The sequence below is a fragment of the Oncorhynchus mykiss genome, chromosome 13, assembly GCF_057628025.1.
Source record: "Oncorhynchus mykiss isolate SJ-2025 chromosome 13, ASM5762802v1, whole genome shotgun sequence".
In the NCBI taxonomy this organism is placed as follows: Eukaryota; Metazoa; Chordata; class Actinopteri; order Salmoniformes; family Salmonidae; genus Oncorhynchus; species Oncorhynchus mykiss.
The window spans coordinates 71,513,095-71,532,796 of record NC_143034.1 but is presented as its reverse complement, the minus strand read 5'-3'; the positions used below and the strand labels follow the sequence as shown (position 1 = coordinate 71,532,796).

General features: G+C 40.0%; 1 protein-coding gene across 1 annotated transcript; it reads left to right on the top strand.

Moving 5' to 3' along the window:
• The first annotated feature begins 343 nt into the window (after window positions 1-343).
• On the top strand, window positions 344-13,261 carry LOC110487450 (ligand-gated cation channel ZACN-like). Its single transcript, XM_036939223.2, has 9 exons — window positions 344-524; window positions 2,412-2,653; window positions 2,763-2,807; window positions 3,084-3,190; window positions 3,396-3,565; window positions 5,897-6,018; window positions 7,636-7,846; window positions 11,389-11,538; window positions 12,347-13,261. Exons 1-9 carry the CDS (start codon window positions 437-439, stop codon window positions 12,568-12,570), a joined length of 1,359 nt encoding a protein of 452 aa, XP_036795118.2. The 5' UTR covers window positions 344-436; the 3' UTR covers window positions 12,571-13,261.
• Window positions 13,262-19,702: the final 6,441 nt, after the last annotated feature.

Genomic DNA, 19,702 nt, shown 5'->3' with positions numbered 1-19,702 from the left:
AAACATATAGCCAACTATAGGGTTTAGAGGCAGGTGGAGGTGCAGTATATGCACTTCTGACTAGTCACAGTAATTAGTAATTACCTGTCTGTTGTGGCTGTTGTTTACACAAGATGGTGAAATGAATCCTGGGAGGTTCATTTAAAAACTCATTATTTGGGGATTATGGCCAAGCACATCCTGTACAATACCGAGGATAATATTCTAATGTAGACAGTTTGTGGGGGTGTGTGTGGCTGTGGAAGACTGGGGCAACAATGTTAAAGAGCAGAGCCTTTATAAGGGTCAGCCCTGGTGAGGCTTTGGCTTGAGAGGAAAGTAGAAGGCAAGCGGTGATCACTAAGCATCTAAAGGTTTGTTTTCAGTCCTTCTAACAGTTTCATTAGAGGAAACTCGTCTTAATTTATACTAAGACTGTGTGTGCTGACTCTACAGTATGTGCTTTGTGACAGGAGGACGTGCAGGGATGAGACCCATGGACCACAGTGTGCTGAAATGTCTCTTCTCCCTATTCTTGCTAACAGGTAAGATATTGGGCTCCATTTTACTCTTCTTAAAACAGGTGCGAATTGTGCTAGAATAATGTCATCTTTGTTCCTATTAGCAGGTGTGAAGTAAAGAGTGTAAAACACTTATTATATGCGATTCCAAACTGCAATTTTCATTTTTATTTCTTGTCACAAACAGATATTATTAAAGTAATGAAAAAGAAACAAGTCCAATGAAAAATAAAATAAATATAACCCAGCTAGCACATTTGGTTCCTTGGAAGTTGCGGGAACGTATGTTTTTGGTTTTAGATTGGTTGTGGGAACACAGTCATACGTTTCCTGACTGGTAAAACTGAACGTTTTTTAAACATTCTGAGAGCAGAAGTGAAAATGTTATCTGTTCTGAGAACATTTATTTTTAGGTTGCAGGAAGGTTCTGATAACGTTTTACTCTGGTTCCTTGAACATTTTCCTGGGAGTTATTTTTTATTATAATATCGAATGTATTTGATTAAATATGCAGACAGACAGATTAAAAGTTAGTTTACATTTTAATGCCTCTGACAGCCAACTTTCTAGCTCCGTCCATAACTTTCGGACTTTATAGCATTCCCAGAAAGCATGGATTATTGAGTCATTGTTAGTTTTACACTTAAGACATGACTGAATTTGTTTAATTTTTAAGCATACATTTTCATTAACTGTAATTTCGTTAATTAAGCTCGTACATTCCCTCTATCTTGTGCCAACATCAGTTATTTTTAAGCCTTGGTTCCAATAGTTTATATATATATTTTAAGAGATTGACAGTTGTATATGCTCTCTCCAAGGTTTTGTATATCTTATATCATACGAACATCATTTTTTGACTCATATAGATTTCCTCAGGGTTGCTCTGATGTCCAGAAGATTTCAAATCTAAATTTCGTGATATGTAACTTTTAAGTTGCAGGTATTTGAAAATATCTACATTGGTCAGTCCAACATTGCATTTTAATTCTGTCATGGAAATAAATATGTTTCCTGTTAAGCAAGTCATTTTATCAAATCAATTCATTTTATGGTTTCCATTCTTTTAGATTTTCATATGGACCAATTTATCGGAGAATTCTGAAAAGCTATTCAATGATTGTTCCATGGGGTTGTTTTTTTAGGGAGTAATATTTCTTCTTGTAAAATACGTTTCATTTTCTTCTATATTGTTATATTGTTCTGAACTATGAAGTTGTTAATGTTCTTAGCTTTATCCATTGAAAATAGACAAAAACAAAAATAAATACTTTTTTGGGATGAGGATGCATATCTTTTTTACTCATATAACAGACCCCATTTCAAAGGTAACAAGCACTCATTAAGATCAGGTGTGGTCAATTAGTGGGCGCGACCAACACACTTTTACAAGGTAGAGGATAGAGTTTTGTTGATGCTGAGATCAACATCTATATGTTTTTACATAACAATCTTCAAACATTCTCATTACAACAATTTTCTTGTGGTTTTTATAGAAATGTTTCTTGTATTTTTTAAAAATTGTATTACTTTCTCAGAACGTTCCAAATCCAAGCAACTATCCTGCACCATTCCCAGAAAAGTTGTGGGAAGGTTGTAAAATAACCACAGGACAATCAAGCACTTACCAAGCTCTTAAAACATATTGTTCTCAGAACGTAACTGATAATGGACTAGTGATAAGAGTATCAGGTTTAGATACAGTGCAATATGCAGAGAGCATGATCACTTTTCACAGTGAGTCACTACTTTGAAGACATGCAACAACCTCATCCCATTTCATTGTGACTGTGTAAATCATTTATTGTACTGTGTTGTTGAACTATTGAAAAGCCTCTTTGGTTCCTAGAAAAGCGCTATTTAAATCCAATGTTATATTCTGAAATTAAATACCTGTCTCTGGTTCCACAGTCTCTGCATCAGGCACTCTATCCAACGCAGCAGTTCCTACTATCCAACCACTATCTAATACAGCCAGTGCCTCCCAACCAGCCAACACAGCCACTTCATCCAGTGCAACGACACCCTCCTGTACAACACGTCGATGTCTGGCCAGCATGCTGATTGCGAAAGAAGCTCGGAGTCCGCCACAGTCTCCACGGTGCATCTCAATTATCCGTGTGCCGTCAATCGTGTACGAAACTCTGTCTGTCGTAAGTCCCTTTCCTTTCCTTTTAATTGTTTTCTACAATGTGATGAGTTTCAGAGATAACATATTGACATTTCTATCACTGTGTGATGAATTATCCTGTTCCTAATAAGGATACAAAAAACCTCCGCTTCGAGAGTCGTCTGGAAGTCCCGCTGGTAAGTACCCTCTTAGGAAGAAAAAAAAAGGTGCTATAACCTAAAATGGTTCCCCGGCTGTCTTCATAGGATAACCTTTTGAAGAACCCTATTTGATTCCAGGTAGAATCCTTTCCACAGAGGGTTTACCCTGGAACCAAAAAGAGTTTTCCTATGAGGACAGCTGAAGAACCCTTTTGGAACCCCCTATTATAAGAGTGTAGGCACAAAACATCCAGGGACATTCAAGTAAATGTGACATTTTGTAATACCACTCATTATGATTATACACTACAGTCTTGGGAAGACCCTGATTTATCATGGGACACATCAGTCTATCATCATGATGTGGTGGTCCTGCCTGTCAGCAAAATCTGGACTCCTGAACTCCATGTGACTAATAGGTGAGTCCACTTACAACAGAATACAATTACTTATGTTATGTTTCATTTTATAACAGTCAATTTATGTGTAATCTTCTAAATAGCAAGTGAAACATGGACAGAATTAGAGACAGTACTAATATGTTTTAAGTGGCCAAATGTTTAGTTGTGACAGTTTCAGTAGATCAATCCTCAGTTGTCTGTCCTCAACCTCTCATGTCTAAAGAGTGCAAACAACGATGAAGCACAGCAACAAGGATTTGCTGGTGCACAGCAACGGGACTATAGAGCACATGGTCATCATGAACACTGTGGTGGGCTGTGAGGTCAATCTGTACAATTACCCCTTCGCTTCAGATTTCTGTGCCATCGCCCTTAATGTGTGGGCAATTAGTGGTAAGTGCATCATTTCAAACCTCATTTTGTCTGCTAAATGGCTCTTGCACACCATTATTTACCAAAGCTCTTACTAACCAAAAACAACAAACCCAAAAACTTTTTTGTTGTCCCCTACTAAAGATTCCATCTTTAACTAAAGTTATCTCCCAAATTAAATAATGTTAATTCATAAGTTAATAACAAATCATAATTATATTAACAACATGACAAATGCAAGCTCTAATTCGTTGTATAGCCTAGTTGAAGGTGGTGGCGTGAAATAGACACATGCGTGGGTAAATGGTAAGCTTTCACCTAGCCTCAAAGCGGAAGTTCAGGATTTTACAACTTAATGTTAGATGGTTCCTCACCCTAAAAGTAGTATGGGCAAGGAGAAACTGTAATCCATGGTTCGGTTTTCTCTGAACAGCCACTACAAACTTTAGCCACCGCTAACAAAAAATCTATGCGAGTGAAAGGGGAAATCATGCAATTGTCAAAATGTCAATTTTACAAAATATTTTTTTAAATTTGTGGTAGTTTTTCCATCCCCTCCTGAGAACCAAGCTAAAACCGAACAAAGAGCCTAAAATCAAGGAATGAACGAAAGCAAATATGTTGTGGACCGTTACACCCCTAATGCCTATTGATATAAAACATTGTTTTTGTTATAAACTATGGTATGATCTCTGAGTGAGAGAACTGGTATCAAATACAGTGCCTTGCGAAAGTATTCGGCCCCCTTGAACTTTGCGACCTTTTGCCACATTTCAGGCTTCAAACATAAAGATATAAAACTGTATTTTTTTGTGAAGAATCAACAACAAGTGGGACACAATCATGAAGTGGAACGACATTTATTGGATATTTCAAACTTTTTTAACAAATCAAAAACTGAAAAATTGGGCGTGCAAAATTATTCAGCCCCTTTACTTTCAGTGCAGCAAACTCTCTCCAGAAGTTCAGTGAGGATCTCTGAATTATCCAATGTTGACCTAAATGACTAATGACGATAAATACAATCCACCTGTGTGTAATCAAGTCTCCGTATAAATGCACCTGCACTGTGATAGTCTCAGAGGTCCGTTAAAAGCGCAGAGAGCATCATGAAGAACAAGGAACACACCAGGCAGGTCCGAGATACTGTTGTGAAGAAGTTTAAAGCCGGATTTGGATACAAAAAGATTTCCCAAGCTTTAAACATCCCAAGGAGCACTGTGCAAGCGATAATATTGAAATGGAAGGAGTATCAGACCACTGCAAATCTACCAAGACCTGGCCGTCCCTCTAAACTTTCAGCTCATACAAGGAGAAGACTGATCAGAGATGCAGCCAAGAGGCCCATGATCACTCTGGATGAACTGCAGAGATCTACAGCTGAGGTGGGAGACTCTGTCCATAGGACAACAATCAGTCGTATATTGCACAAATCTGGCCTTTATGGAAGAGTGGCAAGAAGAAAGCCATTTCTTAAAGATATCCATAAAAAGTGTTGTTTAAAGTTTGCCACAAGCCACCTGGGAGACACACCAAACATGTGGAAGAAGGTGCTCTGGTCAGATGAAACCAAAATTGAACTTTTTGGCAACAATGCAAAACGTTATGTTTGGCGTAAAAGCAACACAGCTGAACACACCATCCCCACTGTCAAACATGGTGGTGGCAGCATCATGGTTTGGGCCTGCTTTTCTTCAGCAGGGACAGGGAAGATGGTTAAAATTGATGGGAAGATGGATGGAGCCAAATACAGGACCATTCTGGAACAAAACCTGATGGAGTCTGCAAAAGACCTGAGACTGGGACGGAGATTTGTCTTCCAACAAGACAATGATCCAAAACATAAAGCAAAATCTACAATGGAATGGTTCAAAAATAAACATATCCAGGTGTTAGAATGGCCAAGTCAAAGTCCAGACCTGAATCCAATCGAGAATCTGTGGAAAGAACTGAAAACTGCTGTTCAAATACTCTCCATCCAACCTCACTGAGCTCGAGCTGTTTTGCAAGGAGGAATGGGAAAAAATGTCAGTCTCTCGATGTGCAAAACTGATAGAGACATACCCCAAGCGACTTACAGCTGTAATCGCAGCAAAAGGTGGCGCTACAAAGTATTAACTTAAGGGGGCTGAATAATTTTGCACGCCCAATTTTTCAGTTTTTGATTTGTTAAAAAAGTTTGAAATATCCAATAAATGTCGTTCCACTTCATGATTGTGTCCCACTTGTTGTTGATTCTTCACAAAAAAATACAGTTTTATATCTTTATGTTTGAAGCCTGAAATGTGGCAAAAGGTCGCAAAGTTCAAGGGTGCCGAATACTTTCGCAAGGCACTGTATCTGCTTTTCCAGGATGTGGCATGTTCCTGGACTTTGGGAATGTGAGCAAAACTAGTGCAAACCGTGGGGACTGGCTAACCGAGGAGGTGGAACTCAATGCTAAAGGAGGCAGAGATGATCGCAACTATCTTTGGGTTAGTGAGTGTTCCTGGTGATTTCAGTTGTATTTTATTTATGTGGGACATGTAAAGGTACCTTCTTATTTTTATGGGCAAAGCTTAAACATTTACACTCAAAAAACAATACACTTATTCAAAACAAATTATTTCTGCCTGGCTTTTTATTTTATTTATTTAAACTTTATTTAACTAGGCAAGTCAGTTTAGAACAAATTCTTATTTACAATGACGGCCTTCCAAAAGGCAAAAGGCCTCCTGCGTGGACGGGGGCTGGGATAAACACAACACTACATATAGAGAGACCTAAGACAAAAACATAGCAAGCCAGCAACACATGACAACACAACATCATGGTAGCAACACAACATGGTAGCAGCACAAAACACGGTACAAACATTATTGGGCACAGACAACAGCACAGAGGGCAAGAAGATAGAGACAACAATACATCATGCAAAGCAGCCCCAACTGTCAGTAAGAGTGTCTGTGATTGAGTCTTTGAATGAAGAGATTGAGATAAAACTGTCCAGTTTGAGTGTTTGTTGCAGCTCGTTCCGGTCACTAGCTGCAGGGAACTGAAAAGACGAGCGACACAGGGATGTGTGTGCTTCGGGGACCTTTAACAGAATGTGACTGGCAGAACAGGTGTTGTATGTGGAGGATGAGAAGTGCAGTAGATATCTCAGATAGAGGGTTTTATAAATAAGCATCAACCAGTGGGTCTTGCGACGGGTATACAGAGATGACCAGTTTACAGAGGAGTATAGAGCGCAGTGATGTGTCCTATAAGGAGCATTGATGGCAAATCTGATGGCCGACTGATGAAGAACATCTAGCCACTCGAGATAACCCTTACCTACCGATCTATAAATTATGTCTCCGTAATCTAGCATGGTCCTCTGAATCAGGGTTAGTTTGGCAGCTGGGGTGAAAGAGGAGTGATTACGATAGAAGAAAGTCTAGATTTAACTTTAGCCTGCAGCTTTGATATGTGCTGAGAGACAGTGTACCGTCTAGCCATACTCCCAAATGCTTGTATCAACCCCTAAACACACCTGTGGGGAGAGGGGCATGAACAAGGAAAGCTTGCTGGACACTAAGAAAGCTTTGTTGTAGAGCATTTAACAAACTCCTGGGAGGGACCAGCTGACTATAAGACTATCATCTACATATTTTTATTTTATTTTTTTACCTTTATTTAACTAGGCAAGTCAGTTAAGAACAAATCCTTATTTTCAATGACGGCCTAGGAACAGTGGGTTAACTGCCTGTTCAGGGGCAGAACGACAGATTCTGCCCCTGAACAGCTCTGGGATTTGAACTTGCAACCTTTCAACTGCTAGTCCAACTGCTAGTCCAACTGCTAGTCCAACGCTCTAACCACTAGGCTACCCTGCCGCCCCATATAAATGGATGAGAGAGCTTCCTACTGCCTGAGCTATGTTGATGCAAATTGAGAAGAGCGTGGGGCCTAGGATTGAGACTTGCGGTACTCCCTTGGTGACAGGCAGTAGCTGAGACAGCAGATTTTCTGACTTTAAACACTGCACTCTGAGGTAGTTAGCAAACCAGGCCAAAGACCCCCCAGAGACACCAATACTCCTTAGCCGGCTTATCTGTCTGTCTTCACAGGTGTCGCTGAAAATGCGGTCCGAAAACCCGTTTCTGTCCCTGGTCCTGCCCAGTATACTAATCATCTTGGCTGATGTGGGCAGCTTCTCCCTGCCGCTGGGAGAGAGCAAGCGCATCCCCTTCAAGGTTAAACTGGTTCTCAGCTTCATCATGTTCCTCAACATCCTCAAGGACCTTCTGCCTGGAGGAGGCCAGTGCAGCCCCATCATCCGTGAGTGTCCTGTGTGTAATGCACCAGAATGAAACAGCATTTTGTTATAAACGGTGTGTATGTATCAGAGTTATAGAGCGACTGCGCCAAAAAACAAAACATTCCTTTTGCAAACAGCCAATCAAACATTTATTCTATTGTAAAAATTGACTATAAAATGTAAAAACTGACATTTTTGTCATAAAATCAGCCTCTTCCAAAACTGAATTTGGTACCTAAGTGTGTCACAGCGTAAATTAAGGTTGGGTTTGTATTCCAATCATGTCATCAATTCATGCCCCCTTTTGCCCAGGTGGCACCGTGTTGTTTGTGGAAGAGTGGGCAAGTTTGTTTTGCATGGCCCGGTGCCCCTGGTGGGTGGAGATTTCTCCAATGCTGTGTAGCTCAGTTGGTAGAGCATGGTGCTTGCAATGCCAGGGTTGTGGGTTCGATTCCCATGGGGGACCAGCATGGGGATAAAATCTGAAAATGTGTGAACTCATTACTGTAAGTCGCTCTGGATAAGCGCATCTACTAAACATGTCAAATGCAATTGACTAGTTGGAAATGAACCAATGGAATGGTCGAAAATGAGAGAACCCTGCCCACCCGGGGAACTAGGCCATGTCAAATTATTCATATTTCCGCGTGCACCGAGAAACAGTCTTCTTCAGACAATACGGTGTAGATGGGTGGTCTGCCACATATTATGTTTGGCAGGAGCTTGATGTGCAATGCACATATTGAGCGCGAAATACTCTAGTAAAAATGGGCTTCCATAAAATTGTTCAACAATCTTGGGCAGGATATGGATTAACTGTTACATCTCATGCTAGCTACTACTTCTGTGGGCTGTCAACCCTCAAACCTGAGACTGCCTGGTGTTGTTGGTTACACTAGCAAGCAAAGGTAGCTAGCTACATTATTTGATCATGCTAATGAGCCAGGCTAGCTATGACACTATCATGTAACTAACAGTTAGCTAACATTAGCAAGCTAGCTACCTTGATCTTGCAGTTAAAAAAGCTGTTAGCAAGGGATCTTGATTGGCTATCAGGGCAGATCTTGCTAACTATAGCCTATTCATTGCCATTTCAGGTTGGCTAGGATGTAGCCAGCTTGCTTTCAATAATCTTTCAATTCCAACTGGCAAGCCAAAATATCCCTGCTAGTTAACATTAGCGAATGTTAGCTAGCTAGCTAACTAACTATACCTAATTTCAAGTCAGATTTGCAAATTAAGCAGCTAGCAAGCTAGAAAAACAGGTAAAAATTTGATTTTACTGAGTTACAGTTTAAATAAGGAAATCAGTCAATTGAAAAATTCATTAGGCCCTAATCTATGGAATTTACATGACTGGGAATACAGATATGCATCTGTTGGTCACAGATACTTGGATCAGAAAACCAGTCAGTATCTGGTGTGACCACTATTTGCCTCATGCAGTGCGACACTCCTTCACATAGAGTTGACCAGGCTGTTGCTTGTGGCCTGTGGAATGTTGTCCCACTCCTCTTCAATGGTTGTGCAAAGCTGCTGGATATTGGCGGGAACTGGAACATGCTGTTGGAACACAAGTTGATCCAGAGCATCCCAAACATGCTCAATGCGTGACATGTCTGGTGAGTATGCAGGCCATGGAAGAACTGGGAAATGTTCAGCTCGAAGGAATTGAGTACAGATTCTTGTGACATGGGGCTGTACATTATCATTCTGAAACATGGTGATGGCGGCGGATGAATGGCACGACAATGGGCCTCAGGATCTCGTCACGGTAACTCTGATTTCAAATTACCATCGATAAAATGCAATTGTGTTTGTTGTCCGTAGCTTATGACTGCCCATACCATAACCCCACCTCCACCATGGGGCACTCTGTTTACAATGTTGCAAACCGCTCACCCACACAACGCCAAACACGCCGTCTGCCCGGTACAGCTGAAACCAGGATTAATCCATGAAGAGCACACTTCTCCAGTGTGCCAGTGGCCATCGAAGGTATAGGATTTGCCCTATGAAGTCGGTTACGACGCCAGTCAGGTTAAGACCCTGGTAAAGACAACAAGTAGGCAGATGCGCTTCCCTGAGACTGTTTCTGACAGCTTGTGCAGAAATTCTTCGGTTGTGCAAACCCACAGTTTCATCAGCTGTCCGGGTGGCTCGTCTCAGACCATTATGGGATCAGCCGTCTTGCTTCAGGGGAAGATGTGGCGATATGCTGATATCTACAGTATCTAATGATGTTATGTCAAGTTCATAAACCCACTGCCAGGCATGCACACCTGTGATGTTCTATACTGAACAAAAATATAAAACGCAACATGTAAAGTGTTGGTCCCATGTTTCATGAGCTGAAATAAAAGATCCCAGAAACGTTCCACATGCACAAAAAGCTTATTTCTCTCAAATTTTATGCACACATTTGTTTACATCCCGGTTAGTGAGCATTTCTCCTTTGCCAAGATAATCCATCCACCTGACAGGTGTGGCATATAAAGAAGCTGATTAAACAACATTCCACAGCATTCCAATTCCACAGGTGCACCTTGTGCCGGGGGACAATAAAAGGCCACTCTAAAATGTGCAGTTTTGTCACAAAACACAATGTGTTGTAGGACCGCTGAGCTGACTGAAGACCGCGGGCATTCAACTCGCAGTAGTTGATATCGTTTCCACGGTAACATGTATTTACATCACATGATGAAGCTTTGAAACTATGTTGCAAGGTACATTCGCAGCAAGGTTATGTAGAACGAGTATCACATGAAACATTCCAGGCACTGGTTCTTGCCATCTTGGCATACTTTTGATTTGACAGAGAACTATATGCTAGCCTAAGGTTAGACAGGCTAGCCTAAGGTTAGACAGGCTAGCCAGCTCCCCCCAGTTTGGCAAAACATATGGTCGATAAGAGTTTCTATTCGCCTCTTCTTTTCTACTTTAGCCTACACACAGAACTGAATTAGATGACCATCTTGAGATGGCGAGTCACTCAGGTGGGGTGAAACCACAACCCAAAGACAACTTTTGTTTGGCTTCAATCACGACCGCTAGCATTTCATAATGAGACAAATCTAAAACGAGGCCAAATCAGGAAGTTCAGCCGCCCTTTAAGAATGTGCAGAAAGCTCACTCCACAGCTAGCTTGAAATGTTGCCGAGGGAGCTATCAAATTGGATATTTTTCTATAGCTCAATTGTTTGGTACGGTGTCGAGGTGGACGGCTGATGTGTGTTTGGGAGCAGTGATCCTGAACAGCAACAGTGATCCTAGTGATCCGTTGGGAGCAGAGATCCTGAACAGCAACAGTGATCCTAGTGATCCGTTGGGTGCAGAGATCCTGAACAGTGATCCTAGTGATCCGTTGGGAGCAGAGATCCTGAACAGCAACAGTGATCCTAGTGATCTGTTGGGAGCAGAGTTTCACTATTTCCAGCCCGGTATGTCACAGGGACAGTAAAGAAAGATATACTGGTAGCAGCACACTGATGTCGGTTTCATGTATACAGGACCTCTCTGCCACCATATAACACTCACACATCTCTCTCGTTGTTCTCCATAGGAAAGCACTTCTGTTTCTGTTTGGTCATCCTGGTGTTGAGCACGTTGCAGTCTATGGTGCTCACACGCCTGGCTAAGTGTGGCACTCTCTGGCCCTGCAGCCTCTCCAAGTCCAAAGACTCACTGCTTAAAGACACAGACAATGAAGAGGGTAAACGTTTTCATTCTTCTGTCATCTCAGTTATCCACAGAGCAAGATATATTTTTTTCTGGTTGCCAAAGAAGACGTTACCAAACCTCCTTATTAGGGCTGCCAGAGTTAATCAGTTAACTCAAGTTAACGTTATCATTTCAGTGCACAATATTTTATTTATTTACTATTAATTGCATTGTGTGAAAGTGTTGAATACACTGAAAACATCATACATAATCTATACAGCAAAAATGTACAATACCATGTAAAAATAAGTGGACATTGAGATGAAATAATGCCCTTTCTTTGACCTAATTTTACTAACTGTTACATTAGACAGAATCAAGACGTCAATATTCTTAATGTTTCTTTGTATTTAAAAATCCTAAAATTACAGCTCCCTTTGGAATGTATTTCCCCTCCCCCAGTTAATTGTTGACAGCCCTAGTCTCTATGCAACCATTTATAACCTGACCATGATGTCATAATGACTTTATTGCAATCAGTCTACATTAAGGGGTACCCCATTTAAATATATGCTTATAGGGGTAATTTAAACCATTTACTGACACTGTTACTGTTTGAGAGTTTTTATTTTTGCCATCATTTCCAATTGGTGGTCAAATATGACACCCGTTGGCACTTTTAGGGTTAAAAAAAATAAAATCATCACCATAAACAAGTCGAGGTATTTTGTTAATGCACAACCATTCTTACTCTCTAGCTGCAGTTGACGTCTTTCCCAGCATATTTCTCGCATGTCCACAAATAATGATGTTAATCATGTTATCCCTTTTCCTCTCATTTACTTTGTCTGATATTAAAGCCTCAGAGGAAGAGAAGAATACAGCCCTCCAGAAGGTGGTGAAGTTTCTCAACAAAATGGCTGCACAAGACCACAAAAATGCTATACACCATCGCTTTGCCAACAAAGTGGACTTGATCTGTTTCTGTATCTATCTCACCGTCCTCATCGTTTATGCAGTCGTCATTTTATATTTCTCCTTTGGTTCTCGATGTGAGATCAACCATTTAGAATTCTGGCATTAAATTATTTATTTGCGTTTAACAATGATATGTAAATAAATATAAAGTATGTGTGTATTCTTCAGTAGAGATTTAACAATATTTATTTCAAAATGTTTGAGCTAAGAATTAAATTGATTAGGACTATGCATCCTACCTTTGAAACACCTCTGCATATCTATCCCTTTTCCATTCTTCCTGTGCCATCCAAATTCCTGCATAGCCTACTGGTCAACGTACTGTAGTCAAAAATAATGCGAACGATGATGGTCAGTGATGAAGATGCGTCTAGCAACTTGCTGGTGCCGAGGCCCAGCATGATGACTCAATCACGATTTATGATATTGTCTGAATGACAGACCATCTGGGGGCTATTACAGGGGTCAAACACCTTATCTGTGGCAATCTCGATGAAAACACATTCCCATGGAAGTCCTGGGGGTCACTGACGCCAGGATAAGATGTAAAGACGGATGAAACTTGAATCGACTAAATGAATGTTACTGTGTGAATGAAATTGTCATGTTTGGATTGTTTCAAGAGTTCATAAAGGGCTATGTATTTTTATATGTTTTATAATACTATGCTATGTATTTTTCTACGCTGTTAAGACTTAGGATATTTTATATTCTCTTTATCGTGAAGATTACTGGTATGTACCATTTGCTAATTGTATTCTTATTGCGTAACTGTAATAAATCGGATTACTTTCAAATAGATACAAACCGTAGTCCTCACATTTGAGTAATATTCCTTGAATTATTATTTGGTGGAATGTCTAATGGTAAATGGTATTCACAATATACATAGCATATATATCTCTAACTGTGCATCTCTGAGCTAAGGTTAACTCAATAATGTAATGCTAGGACATCGATTGCAAGATATTACCTCCTTGTCTCTTAGCCTCTTAATGATTGCCTAATGGTAAACCTACACACATCTTACAGTATTCCGAATGGTGACACAAGGCTTGCAACCTTGGCAATACCCACTGGATACGATAATGGGCCCATAGTGTTCACATGATAATGGAGTCAGGTGGTATATCATAGTAGGGTCATAGACCCCTACACTAATTCTGTCATCCTCAGACGAAGTGAATGTTCACTATTCTACATTACCAGGTTGTTAGCTAGCTAGGTAACATGACTAAACAACCCACTGGGCAAAAACTGGTTGAATCAATGTTGTTTCCATATCATTTCAACCCCCCAAAAATGAATGTAATGACATTGAATCAACATGGAAAACCGATAGGATCAGCAGAAAGTCATCAACATTAAGGGCATTTTTTTTTTCACCCAGCTTTTAAACCAAATCCAATGACGTGGTGACATTTGTTGTTGAATTCATGTTAGTTGACAACTCAACCAAATTTAAATCAAAACTAAACGTTGAACTAACATCTGTGCCCAGTGAGAATGTTGTTTGTTATCAAACCCCCAAAATAGCGACCCACAACATGGTTATATACAATGCGCATAACAAGAATAACAAGTAGCCTCTTAGAGAAAAGGGTTCCAAAAGGGTTCTGCGGCTGTCCCTATAGGTGAACCCTTTTTGGTTCCAGGTAGAACCCCCTGTGGAAAGGGTTCTACATGGAACCTTAAAGGATTGTACCTGGAGCCAAAATGGGTTCTTCAAAGGGTTATCCTATGGGGACAGCCTTGTTATCTAAGAGTGTAATATGGGGCACAACTTTTGAACGGTGTGGGCTACAGACACACAGTTTTCAGCAGTGGAAAGGTGCAAACATGATTGTGATGAAACCGTGCTCCGTTTGTCCTCTATGGCAGTCAGGGGTTGACCCTTAATGAATACATGGAAAGGGGACTGTAGCTGTAGTATAGATGCAGTGTGAAGGCCTTATATTATCTCCTAACTAAGCAGGTTCTCAACCTTCCTGTTTCAAATTTAAGAGTATTATCTGATGAGAACGCTTTAATTAAATATACCGGTGCTGTTGAGTGGAACAAACTATGACAGCAAGTCAGAGCCATGCCGACCACAACTTCATTTAAAGAGAATGTTAAAAGCTGGCGAACTGCAGCCCCCCAAATGATTCCTTCTCGTTTGAGTTTGAGCAGAGACTGTGTGTATGTTTTGTGTCCATCATAACATTCAATAATACATTAATTGCATTTCATCTTGCACCATGTGATTAATTACCAATCCTAAACATGTATTTTTCACCCTCTACAGTATGCTGTTATTGCTGCCTGCAGCATGATCTCTTTTACAGTTGTTGGTTGGAGCAGGTCTCCAGAGCCGCTGAGCCGGAGGAGTTTGTATTAAAGGCCTCTGCATGGTCAATCTGACAGCTGCAGTGGTTGTACAGCACTTACTGCGATACGGGCTCCGCAAAAGTCAGAGCAGACATACAATAGATTTTTGGGGGGGATTTGTATCATTTGATTTACACAACATGCCTACCACTTTGAAGATGCAAAATATTTTTTATTGTGAAACAAAAGAAAACTTGAGGGTGCATAACTATTCACCCTCCCCAAAGTCAATACTTTGTAGAGCCACCTTTTGCAGCAATTACAGCTGCAAGTCTCTTGGGGTGTCTATAAGCTTGGCACATCTAGCCACTGGGATTTTTGCCCATTCATCAAGGCTAAACTGCACACCCTCCATACGAAGCCTCTGACCCGACCACATTGGCGGTTCAAGCATAAATTGGCTTTTAATCCTGTTGTAGTCATTGCAGCCAGCAGGTCAAATGAACAACGAAATGAATGAGTCTCTCAGAAAAACTAGTCATGACTCTCGAGTCAGTAAAAAGAGTCATTAAAAATAACAAATTGTTCGCAAACTGCACATCACTACTGGAGAGACCCTACTTATTTGTACAGTAGTTGGCAGTGTGATGGACCCCTCTGACTGATTCAGGTCATATTCAAATCAGAGTAATTGTCTGTGAGTAAATCTGGAATGTGGTTCAAGTTGAGGTATAGAGAGCAGCCATTCAAGGTCAACCTTTTCTGCAACAGTAAATTCCTAGGGGGTACCTCCATGGTTTATCTTCTATTCTTTTACATTCTTAACATGGACATTCAATTGTGTGATAAAAAATAACCTTTAAATATAACTTCTATATATTCTGTGATGCAGCAACCTACTACAATCTTTTTGTTATTGTTGAATTTTACACAGTGTTAAATGATGATCATATTTGACAAAAAGGGAAATTGTAATCAGTGTTTTACTGTTGCATTGAGCATTAACATATACATGTCCTAAATCTAGACTACAGTTGACCACACATCTGTTGTGCATTAACATATACATGTCCTAAATCTAGACTACAGTTGACCACACATCTGTTGTGCAACACTTCCCCTTACTGGAGAAGAAACAAATGTCTGTAGAAAACGGTTTTGTCGAAAAAATATTGTTGACAAAAAAATATACATAACAACACTCAGCTGTCAAAACAATCAATATTATAGTGGTTTGTTTTGATTATATGATATTAGTAGCTGTAAATGAAATTTTCTTCCAAGCTGTGCACAATAGAGTTAAGTGGCCATTTACTGACTGATGGATCCTGCTGTAAATGTTCACAATAGCCAGCCAAGGAGACAAGCATGGGGACTAGTCTTGATAAATCCATCAGACAGATGTTGGTTTACACTGAATCTCCGTTTGGATATTGGTTAGGCTACAACTAGGCTGGAGGAAATGTTAGCTAAATTGAGTGCTGCTCATGATCATCTTGTGTAGTTGGCTCATTTATTAGAACATTTTGTTATTTAGTTTAACAAGTGGATTATTTTGCTCTTCACTCGCGGTCGCTTAGTATCCCAGGCCTACTCCTGACCAGAATCCTGTGCCTTCACTGACTTGTCTGATAATCAATCAATGTGATTTTGTTTCACTGAATCTCCGTCTGTATAGGCTATCTGGTTAAATTATTTCTGTTTGGGCAAATAAGTGGAGGTGGTTTAGCTCAATTATTTGTTTGGTCATCTGTCACTGATCAGAAACATTTAGCATGCAATGATGTAGTCTAAATCCAGAGTTGGCCTATTGTTTGGCTCGATCGCGTATACGCGACTCTAAAAACCCGCGGAGGTTGTGAAATATGAACACGAGACTCACACGCTTTTGAAAATAGGATTACTATTATTTTCTATCAGTATCACGATGAAGATAAGACCAGACACCAGCTCCCTAACAAAGTGGACTGAGTCTCGTTTAAAAATGGGCTCGGTTTAAAAATATCACTTTTTTTATATGATGGCGGTTCCACGTACTTTCCCTTGACAAGTTGTGTGGGAAAAATACTATTTGTATTTTATTCTGTTATATTCTTACTATAAAGTATATGTATGTTGACTGTGATCGGGTAGGTGTGTCTTGTCTGTTAAATGAACAAAATAACAAACTATTGATTTTATTTGGCTGTACAGCCCCGTAACATAGGTCTAATTAAACTCGAAATATGCTATTATGTTCTTTTTAAAATATTTTTTATTCGTCATGTTTCTTAGGACCTGCCTAAACAAATTAATAATATACATACAGTTGAAGTCGGAAGTTTACATACACCTTAGCCAAATACATTTAAACACACACATTACCGGGGGCAAACTACCTGCCCTCCAGGACACCTCCAGCACCCGATGTCTCAGGAAGGCCAAAAAGATCAACCACCCGAGCCACTGCCTGTTCACCACTCTACCACCCAGAAGGCGAGTCAGTACAGGTGCATCAAATCTGGGAACGAGAGACTGAAAAACAGCTTCTATCTCAAGGCCATCAGACTGTTAAACAGCCATCACTAGCATACTGACCACTTTAATAAATGGAACACTAGCCACTTTAATAATGGCATTTTAATAATGTTTACATATCTTGCATTACTCATCTCATATGTATACTGTATTCTATATTATCTATTGCATCTTAGCATCTGCTGCTCTGACATTGCTCATCCATATATTTATATATTCTTATTACATTCCTTACTTAGATTTGTTGTGGAATTGTTTGATATTACTTGTTAGATATTGCTGCACTGTCAGAACTAGAAGCACAAGCATTTCGCTACACTCGAAATACCATCTGCTAACCATGTGTATGTGACCAATACAATTTGATCTAGCTGATATAGGTGTAAGGTGTAATCATTAGTCCAACAGTTGCAAACAAGAGTTTCTGTTGGACAGATTCAGATATGTTTATCCCCATTTCAGTCCGTTTTCTTCCATTTCAGAAATGTTTTTCAACAGAATCGGTGGAATGGGTGCAGTCCTGATCACACGTAAACACAGTTACATTTCATAGCAGCCAGATCATAGAATTCCTTCTCGCATCTCCTACTCAACTTTTTCCTTTGCTTGGTAACTAGGTAACATAGCATCCCTCTCTGTTTGAGCCAGGTGTTTGGATAGGCTAAACTAGCTAGCTGCATTCGCTAGCTAAGTGAACGTGAAAAAAATACTAAATATAACTAGCTCTCTCTCTCTCTCTCTCACTTGCTTCTCCATTCTTTAAGAAATCTATTTGTTCAAAACTGTTCTACTGTTTTTTTCCTCTCTATTTGAGTCAACTATTCACCGCATTTTATGCACCGCAGTGCTAGATTCATTCTCTGATCTGTAGCTTATGCTTTCAGTACTAGATTCATTCTCTGATCTGTAGCTTATGCTTTCAGTACTAGATTCATTCTCTGATCTGTAGCTTATGCTTTCAGTGCTAGATTCATTCTCTGATCTGTAGCTTATGCTTTCAGTACTAGATTCATTCTCTGATCTGTAGCTTATGCTTTCAGTGCTAGATTCATTCTCTGATCTGTAGCTTATGCTTTCAGTACTAGATTCATTCTCTGATCTGTAGCTTATGCTTTCAGTACTAGACTCATTCTCTGATCTGTAGCTTATGTTTTCAGTACTAGATTCATTCTCTGATCTGTAGCTTATGCTTTCAGTACTAGATTCATTCTCTGATCTGTAGCTTATGCTTTCAGTGCTAGATTCATTCTCTGATCTGTAGCTTATGCTTTCAGTACTAGATTCATTCTCTGATCTGTAGCTTATGCTTTCAGTGCTAGATTCATTCTCTGATCTGTAGCTTATGCTTTCAGTACTATATTAATTCTCTGATCTGTAGCTTATGCTTTCAGTACTAGATTCATTCTCTGATCTGTAGCTTATGCTTTCAGTACTAGATTCATTCTCTGATCTGTAGCTTATGCTTTCAGTACTAGATTCATTCTCTGATCCTTTGATTGGGTGGACATGTCAGTTCATGTTGCAAGAGCTCTGATAGGTTGGAGGAAGTCCTCTGGAAGTTGTTATAATTATTGTGTAAGTCTATGGAAGGGGGTGAGAACCACAAGCCTCCTAGGTTTTGTACTGAAGTCAATGTAGCCAGAGGAAGACAGAAACTAGCTGTCCTCTGGCTACACCATGTTTTTGAATTTTGAATTTCACCTTTATTTAACCAGGTAGACTAGTTGACAACAAGTTCTAATTTGCAACTGCGACCTGGCCCAGATAAAGCAAAGCAGTTCGACACATACAACAACACAGAGTTACACATGGAGTAAACAAACATACAGTCAATAATACAGTAGAAAAATCGGTCCATTGGTCCATTATCATCAGATCGCCTTGTGACTTTATGCTTTGGGCCCAAAAACTTCCCACCTGAGCCAGATGAAATTCCAAGCGTTTAAAAAAAACAGCTCTTACACAAAAAGGGCATTATTATATCATATTTTCGTGAATTTCAGTGTTATTTCGACCTCATAGCGTGGAAATAGCATGAAAAAAAATGGGAAATAACGTTTTTTTTTTTAAAACTACACTGGGCCTTTAAACCTAATAATCTATAGGGTTTAATGACAGGTGGCAGTATGTCCGCTTCTGATCAGTCAAAGGTAGTAATTACATGTCTGTTGTGGTTGTTGTTTACACAGGATGGTGAAAGGAATCCTGGGAGGTTAATTTAAAAACTCATTATTTGGGGATTATGGCCAAGCACACACTGTATAATATCAAGAATCATAATAACATGTAGACAGTTTGTGGGGGTGTGTATGTTCTCATGGAAGACTGCCGTGACCACATGTTCCAGAGCAGCCTTTATAAGGGTCATCCCAGGTGTGGCTTTGGCTTGAGAGGAAAGGAGAAGGCAAGTG

What these genes read in the sequence shown, in the direction of transcription:
- LOC110487450 (XM_036939223.2), top strand. Translation starts at nt 437, where the DNA reads ATGTGCTTTGTGACAGGAGGACGTGCAGGGATGAGACCCATGGACCAC. An exon ending in GTCGTCTGGAAGTCCCGCTG is followed by an intron (nt 2,808 to 3,083) that starts GTAAGTACCCTC and finishes TATACACTACAG; the next exon opens with TCTTGGGAAGACCCTGATTT. An exon ending in GAACTCCATGTGACTAATAG is followed by an intron (nt 3,191 to 3,395) that starts GTGAGTCCACTT and finishes TCATGTCTAAAG; the next exon opens with AGTGCAAACAACGATGAAGC.